The sequence below is a fragment of the Diceros bicornis genome, chromosome 19 (genome assembly GCF_020826845.1).
Source record: "Diceros bicornis minor isolate mBicDic1 chromosome 19, mDicBic1.mat.cur, whole genome shotgun sequence".
NCBI classification, from domain to species: Eukaryota; Metazoa; Chordata; class Mammalia; order Perissodactyla; family Rhinocerotidae; genus Diceros; species Diceros bicornis.
In genome coordinates this window covers 52786567-52794979 of record NC_080758.1, presented here as the reverse complement: position 1 = coordinate 52794979, position 8413 = coordinate 52786567, and the positions used below count along the sequence as shown (strand labels likewise).

The window sequence follows — 8413 nt, the reverse complement described above, 5'->3', positions numbered from 1 at the left end:
TTCCAAGGGATGAGGTTCAAAATGCCACTTGGTAACCCCTTGAAAGCTCCTGGTCACGGGGTGGGTTCTCGGTGTGAGGTCAGAGCAGTGTCTATTCACCACCAGATGGGAAGCATTTCAGTATTTTAATTGCTAAGTCTGTGTTCATGCACGACCATGGATCATCTGTTCCGTGGCATTTCCTGCTGGACCACCCCACACCCCTGTCATGCCTCATCTTTCAAAGCTCCAAACAGGGTTCACAACCCATCAGGTGGTTGTAATGTAACCACAGCGCAAGACAGGGGAAAAAAACACAACCACCCAAGGGTGACACACTTTAATGGTTCGGGCCAAATTGCCCCATTTGGACAAGTTGGCAACATCAACACTGAGTATGTAAACTGGAGGACTGTCTAAGACCATGGACCTCAGAATGACACGGCCTCAGATGTCACCTGGACAGCAAGGGACAGTGTGGGGTCACTCACTGGTCAGGATTATGGTCCCTTATCCTGGTAAAGCAGAGCTCACCCGGGATCCATCAGGCCAAGCCAGGGAGGAGGCTGGGGGCCTTCTAGGGAATTTCTGCCCTAAAGTGAATGGCATAAGGAAGGCAGTTGTGCTGGAAATCCTGGTTCACAGAGAGCGGTCGGTCGTGTTTATGGAATGAGGCCCAGTGGTAGACTTAAAGCTGCGTCACAGATCTTTCCCATTGGATACAAAACAGCAGGAAACAGATTTCACAGTCCTGGACATGGACCCCAGCAGGATTCAATTCTAGGTCAGTGGTGAACATGGAGGCACTAGAGGGGTATCAGGAGGGAAAGTCCTGTCTGCCTTTAGTCCATTTGCAAATCACCTTTGCGGGCCTTGTCCTCTCCACATGCATGTTTTGATCTTTTTACATTGTTTTCCCCACTTACAGCTGATGCAATTCCAGAGATTGAACTAGAAAACTACAAGTTCCTAAAATTTGGTCAAAAGAAACCTCAACAGGAGAAGCAGAAAACATTCCTTCTTCCTCCAGAATGTAGAAAGGCACCCCCTGCCTATGGCACGACCTGGTCCTGGGTAGTGCTGTTTTAAAGACATCCACATTTCAGTGGTTGTTGCTTTGCCTGTGAAAGTACCATTAACCTTTAAATCCCAGGAGAACGGGCCGGGGACCGTGTCCGCCCCTGGAGCGGCTGAATGATACTGAAATGAACTTGTTCTCGGAGTTAGGGGGAATTGGGAGTGATGTCACTAGCCAAAAAGGGGGCTGGCCTTTCTCCCTTCTCCAACATACAATAAGTTGATGACTCAGAAGAGTTCTTTTTTTTTTTTATAATTTTATTTATTTATTTTTTTCCCCCAAAGCCCCAGTAGATAGTTGTATGTCATAGTTGCATATCCTTCTAGTTGCTGTATGTGGGACGTGGCCTCAGCATGGCCGGAGAAGCGGTGCATCGGTGTGCGCCCGGGATCCGAACCCAGGCCGGCAGCAGCGGAGCGTGCGCACTTAACCACTAAGCCACGGGGCCGGCCCAGAAGAGTTCTTGATTCAAGGAGAAATGTGAGATTCTGTGTCTCACTCACATGCCTACAGAAAGCGACAGAACCACACCACAACTCCCAAGCTGTAAAGGGAACAGGACTTTAATATAATATTCAAATATGTCATTTATTATTTACAACAAATAACCACTGTCTCTCCCCAATGGGTGAGTAGGTGCTGAGGTAGAGATGTCAGGGAGCTGGGATGGGGTCATCCCTTCTCTCTTGGGCTTCAGGGGACCCCAGGAATCAGCTTACAATGCTCCCCTTCCCATCAAATGGGAGGAGCTGACCCTGTGCATCGCAAGCATCCCAGCTGTGTCCCCGCTGCTGAGGATGGGGCTGTGATCGGCCACTGGTATGGGGTTCGGGGTTGGGGCCTGGGGGCTGAGTAGAAGAGTCGGGTTATCTTGCGTGGCCTCCCTCAGAATCATGGCCCCCCACCATGTCCCCACTGCACTGGGTGCTCCAGACCCTGTGCTCAGTGCTGTCAGCCACCAGTACCCCATTTGTCCCTGCCACGTGAGCGATCATTTAGTATTACCTATTTCACAGAGGGGGAAACGGAGTCTCAGGAAGCTGAAGAGAGTCACCCCAGTCACAGGACTGGTCAATAGTGGAGCTGGGATCCCAGTGCCAGCTATCCGACTCCCCAAGGCCACGCTTAGCCCAAAGCCTTACTGAACCCCTAGGAGTCAGTCACCCCGGCCCAGACACTCACTCACCCCTGACCTTGATGATGGCCGGTTCTTCTTGGCCTTGCGTACTCTGCAGGCCAACTAGGTCTAGCGCTCTGGCTGGCAGGACAAGGTGTAGCTACAGGACAGAGAGGCACCTGTGAGCCTACCAGGAACCACACCTCAGGGGTCCCCCCACTGCCTGCCCAGCAGCTGGAGTCTGGGTGTCCCAGAGATCACCATGTAATCAGGCCGGGGGATGAGTGGGGCACCATGGAGACAGGCTCTCTGGACTGGCCAACAGGGAGAGTCCACCCCTGCCCTCACCCAACTCCTGCCCGGCCTCACCTCTCATTCTCGTTGAGCAACTCCATGTCCTGGAACGAGGCCCCAAATGGCTCCCTCGGGCTCTAGCTTGTAATTCTTTGCAGCCTCCTGGAGCAGCAGGATCTCCCTCATGACTCGGTATTCCTGGGACCAGAGGGAAGGAGAGGATGCAGACAGGGCCTGGGTGGGGGATGCTGCAGGGGTCTTGTTGGAGGTGAGGAGTGGGGCAGGGGACCAGTCCTGGAAACCATCCTTCCCTCCAGTTCCATCCAGGATCTACCAGTTCTCAGAATGGGAATAATCAACCCCTCCTCCAGGAAGATTTCCTTGATGCCATCCTCCCCTCAACCCACCCGCCAATTGGATGGGTCTCCCACTTCTCTGGTATCAAACTCTTCCACTCAATGTAAGATACAGCGGGTGAAGCCAAGGACTGTTCTGCCCAGAAGGTCTCTGATTTCCACCTCCTTCCTTTCCCCTGCAGGGAGTGCCACAGCTGCTCCTCAGTACTCTTCTCAAGGTTGATCCCATTCCCCTGGAAGGTAGACAGCCAGAGTACATCAGACAAAGACCCCTAGCCTGACTAGCTCCCTATGCCCACCCCTTCTCATGTTGCACTACTGCCAGATCCCCAGAGGGGGCCAGGCATGCAGAGAAAACAGGACTTGGACCTAGGCTTGCCTCTGGGCTCCAGAGGAGGAGGACATGGGGGTGTAACTGAGGGACCTGGCAGCACAACTCTCTCTGATGACAGACTTGGAGGCTGAGGCTTCAGGCAGAGGGGACTGCTCAGGCACTTATGTGCTTCCTGACTTGGGGGGGGCCGACTTCTTTCTCCCTTCATGGGCAACATGGGAGTTACAGGCTGAGTCCAGCTCAGATAAAACCTCACGCAGCTCTGCCATCAGGCAACTCTGAGCTTCCCCAGCCTGGGTAACTGGAATGGGTTTCTCTGGCAGAAACTCTGTTCACTCATCGCTAAAATAGGCCTGATGCCCCAGCTGCCAGCGGTGGCTGCAAGGCTTTCATGAGAGGAGATGTGCCAAGTGCTGAGAACTCAGAGCTCAGTTCGGGGGCTCCCGCATCCCAAGGCTCAGAATCCTGGTCCTTCCTGCCTAGACCTCAGGTGCACCCACCTCGAAATAGTCACCCATCACCAGGTGCAGCATCAGCAGGTCACTGAGCAGAGTTCCAAGATAGGGGACAACACCTTGTGACATCGGGGTGTGGGTGGGATGAACCTTTGCTCTCAAGTCGACCCCATGTAGACCCTCTCCTGAAAAGTCCCCACACTCAGCCACCTGGCCCACCCCAGGGTTCCCACGAGGAGCAGCCTAGGACCCTCAGCAGCCTCCCGTCAATTCCTACTCCCTTCACACCCCAAGAACACCACACTCCTCCTCCTCACCTCCCAGGGCCGGCTTCTGGCAAATCACAGGGTGTGCAGTCCCTTGCCCTCCCCAAAACACACTCATCCTGCACCAGCTCTTCCAGGCCCTCCTCTTGGTCACTTCTACTGGGGGATTCAGACACTGTGGCACCAAGATGAAGGGCCCTCATCTTTTGATTTCAGGCCTCCAGCTGGGAGCACAGAGCCCCTCCCCCACAGGCACACTAACCTGCCGCTGCTGCTGCTTCTCCTGCACTCTCTGGGGGTTGCTCTCTGGGGGAGCAAACGTGGAGGGCCCCTCCTGCCAGGGTCGAGGACAGTGTCAGTGAGGCCATACTCCCCTCACCCCATTTCTCTCCAGCACCACTGGCCTCCAACACTGGACATCTGACTTGAGTCAACTGGTACCAATGTCATTCCATCCTCCAAGGTCTTGTGATTCCAGAACAAGCCCAGCTCCAACTCTCACTCTGGGTGTGAGCTTGGGCTTGTGGCCTGGCCTCCTTGAGCCTGTTTCCTCATCTGGAAAGTGTGAGAACTCCGGCTACCACACAGGTTCTCATGAGGACTCAGTGTCACAAGACTGTCATCATTGTTCTGGCCCTCACCCCTCCAGGTGGAGTAGGCAGAAAGCTCCCACATTCCTTTCCTCCCTCTTACCTCAACACCACCCTGTGAGGCCTGCACCACACAATCACCATCCCTCCATTTCCCTGATGAGGAGACAGAGACCCAAACATAGGCAGTGTGTTGCTCAGGGGCCCACAGAAGAGAGGCCGCTTGCCCCTCTCAGTCAGAGGCCCTGTTCCAACATCCTTGCCTAACCCCCAGCCCCACCACTGACAAGAGTCCTGTCCCTTGAGCTCTCAAAGCTTGGTCCTGGGCTGAGTCATGGATGGAGAGGACGGGGTGTCTTGGGAGTCTGGTTGAGTGGCTCCTGCCTGCCCCAGTCCCGTGGAGTGTCTGGGCCCCAGGCTGGGCCAGAGGCCAAGCCAAAGCCTTCTCCTCCCCAAGGAACGCCTCAGGACATTCCCCTGCACTGAATCCTTTTTTTTTTTTTTGTGAGGAGATCAGCCTTGTGCTAACATCTGCCAATCCTCCTCTTTTTTTGCTGAGGAAGACTGGCCCTGGGCTAACATCCATGCCCATCTTCCTCCACTTTATATGGGACGTTGCCACATCATAGGTCGACAAGCGGTGCGTCGGTGCGCACCCGGGATCCGAACCGGCGAACCCTGAGCCGCCGCAGCGGAGTGCGCGCACTTAACCGCTTGCGCCACAGGGACGGCCCCTGAACTCTTTCTTTATCCACTCAAGAACTGGACCTCCAAGGTGCCACCTCTGATCAACAGAGAAGGGGATGACAGGACATTTTGATTCCCCGTTTACATGAAGCTCCTAAGGTCCTTTCAGCAGGATCCACTAAGAATCCATCAGTTGCCTAGACGCTTCTCATAAGCCACTGGGGGCATATGTCATTGCCAACCAGGCACTCAGGTTAGACTCCTGTGGTTGATTCAAGTGAAGTGACTGCTCTAGGGGTCCAGTGGGGAGTCCCAGAATGCACACACATCTCTCACCTGAGGATGAGCAGCCTGTTTTTCCACCTGGGCCATGGGAATCCTCTGCCACGCACATCCCTGGGGCAGGCAGGATGCAGCCCCTTGGAGATGTGGTGAAGATAGAAGGAGCAGCAGGGTCCTGGCTTCCTGAGGATAGGTTTAGGCTGAGGGCTAAACCCACCCCAACCACCCAACAGCCTGGAAGAAGCTACATCCAGCAGGATGGACATACATGGAAGCCAGAGACCTGTTGATGGCGCCAGCTCGGCAACTCCTCCTGGAACAGCCCAGCCAACACCATTGTGTCCCATGACCAGGGCCTCCCGCCCACAAATGGCACCCCACCTGCCCATGGGCAGAACAGATCCCTCTGCTTGTTAATCTGGATGAGATAGACGGGAATGTTTCAGAGAAAGTTCAAGGGAGAAACTATCAAAACCACAGCCTGCCCAGTGCCCCTCCTCCGCACCCCTCCTCTCTTTCCAGTCCCCTAGCCTCCACTCTACCTTGATCATCAGTTCTCTGCTCAAGGACTTGTCTTGACTATTGAGTTCCTTAAGATTTTCAGGGCTCTCTCTCAGGGGAGGGGAAAGAACGAGGGATAAATTTAGGAATAATGTGAGGGGTCTGAATGCAAATCCCTTTTCTTTGCAAACCCAAGAGATTCAAACTGCCTGAAGGAGTGTTCTCACTGGGCTCCTCTGAGCGCTAAGGTCTCATGGTACTGGGAGGGGGCTCTCCTGTTGGTCACTGGGGTCTCCACTCCCCAGTTCTACAGAACAGCTCTGTTTTGACTGCTTTGAGTTTCAACTGGGCATGGGGTTCTGTTGCTATAAACACTTGAAAATCTCCAATTTGGCTCAACTTAGTACCTGACACTTAGGGAAGCCGAGTCCTAAAGCAGAACTGGTGCATTAAGGACCCCGGAAGGTTTAGAGACCCCCTGCCGAGGCCCAGGCCCTGTCCCCAGCATTTGCTGCCTCCCAGGAGTTCCCAGCTGACTGAGGGGCAAATGGCAGACATACAAGAGATCCCCCATCCACCCTGGTCCTCCTATGGAGAGAGGCCTACCCACCGGGAAACTTCCCCCGTGTGTTCTTCAGGTGGCTTGTGAAGGTTTTCTGCAGAGCAGAGTTGACAGTGCAGGACGAGAAGAAGTTCTTCAGGATCTCGAACTCCTGGGGAAGGGAAGAGAATGAGCTGTGAGGTGGGGCACTGTAGCCCAGCTTGCTCTAGCTTCAGTACCCTTCTATTTAAATCTCCCCTCCTGGATGAGACAGATGCTCAGGGAGTCCCAGAAGGGCACATTTAGGACCCAAAGAGTAACACTCACAGGGAGCAGGATTTTAGCTCAACCCAGGGAAGGAGCCAGGTAGGAAGTGAGCATCCTCTCACTGGGACCTGGAGTTAAAGTCAGCGGGCCCCTGGCAGGAAGGTCCTAGGGACTGTGCAGGGGCTTAGACCACACACTGCAATCCTGGGAGCTGATAAATGTGGAGAGGCAGTTCCCAAGGCTTCAGAGAGGGGCTCCACTGGGCCTCCCACAGCACACCTGGGCCACCTGGATCCAGCGCTCCACCACCCTCACCCTGTCCTGGGCTGTCTTGCTCGGGTCCCCGAGGCAGGGGATGATGACGAAGCTGGCCACCCTTCTGACGTGGTCGACGGTGGCCTGGACGTTTGGTGTCTGGTGCTCATTGCCGGGCTTGTTCCTCTTGCCCCAGGTGGAGCCCAGACACGGAGAGGACACCACCTTCTGGAAGAGCTCCTGGAGAACAGGGGGAGTGTCACCGAGCCCTGCCACACCCCAGGTCTGTGCCTACAGCCCCCAAAGTCCCACACAGGAGTCACAGTTTAGAGCTGGAGCTCAGAAAGCTCAGGATGTGGCCTGAGCCTTGTGAGAGTCCCTGGCTTTTCTTCTCTGTCCACTGAGGACACCCAGCACAGGATGACCCAGGACCCAATACTGGCAGGGAAGGGAGAGGGGCATTTGAACCCAGCCCGTGCTGGCTAACTCCAAGCTCCAGATGGTGGCTCAACTAGGCTCATCCCAAGGGGGCATCTTCCAATACCCTGATCCCCCCTCTGGTCCCACTCCACATTCTGATGCACATCCCCGCGTGGCAGCTACACCCACAGGCCTTGTCTGTCTCCCTTGTAGTGGAGTACACATCAGGCGTCTAATAAGTCCTGAGGCTGTTGAGACTCCTGAGCAGACGGTTGGGCCACCAGGGTCCAGGCTGTACACAGTGAGCCCTTCCCTGCACAGATGGGCCAGGGCCCACCCAGCTTTCCATCTCTTCTACCTCATGGAGTTGGCACAGTCACTCTGTGCAACAGGTCCTCTTAATGTCCACCTCCACGGTCTGCAGGTGGACAGCAAAGGCTTGGGTGTTCAGAAAGTTGCCCAGGTCTTATGATTGGTAAAGGGTGGAGCCTGGATTTGGGCCCAGATCATAGGAGTCTGGATCAGGTCTGGGGCAACGATAGCAGAGGGAAGGCCTGCCCCACACCACCCTGAAAGCCCAGCTGCTCACCGCATCCATCATGGTAAACTGCTCCACCACCAGCTTAGGAGGGAAGGCCATGAGATTAAGCTTCTCACGCTCCTTAAGAGCCACAGGTGGAGATGGACTTCTCACTAGAAATGATGGTCCAGGTGACTCTAGCTAAGCAGCTCCTACTCCTGCTGGAGCCCATGTTGGCCCTTGCTCCACCTCCAACACTGCTGGTGGAGGGGACACTGGCTCCAGTGCTAGAGGGGGTGGTGTCAACGGAGCTGGAGCCAGCTCTACCTCCACCACTGCCCACTGCTCTTCTTCTGCCGCTGGCTGGAGCTCAGCAGCTGACGCTGGAGTGGGATAAAAACAAAGATTCACCCACATAGCTGACTTTCCATGTGACCTTCTAAACACAAGAAAGATCCCACTCCCTTCCAG

General features: G+C 55.0%; 1 protein-coding gene across 2 annotated transcripts; it reads right to left on the bottom strand.

Annotated features, from left to right (window-relative positions):
• Positions 1–6897: 6897 nt before the first annotated feature.
• LOC131418754 (ral-GDS-related protein-like) lies at positions 6898–8095 on the bottom strand. Of its 2 annotated transcripts, none has more exons than XM_058563394.1 (2): positions 8012–8095; positions 6898–7242 (listed from the first exon to the last, which is right to left on the bottom strand). In XM_058563394.1, the coding sequence occupies exons 1-2, from the start codon at positions 8060–8062 to the stop codon at positions 6991–6993; spliced, it is 303 nt and encodes a 100-aa protein (XP_058419377.1). In that variant the 5' UTR covers positions 8063–8095; the 3' UTR covers positions 6898–6990. The 2 variants fall into 2 exon arrangements, 1 of the variants encoding a protein (XP_058419377.1); XR_009223021.1 differs by lacking the exon at positions 6898–7242 and adding an exon at positions 7825–7911.
• Positions 8096–8413: the final 318 nt, after the last annotated feature.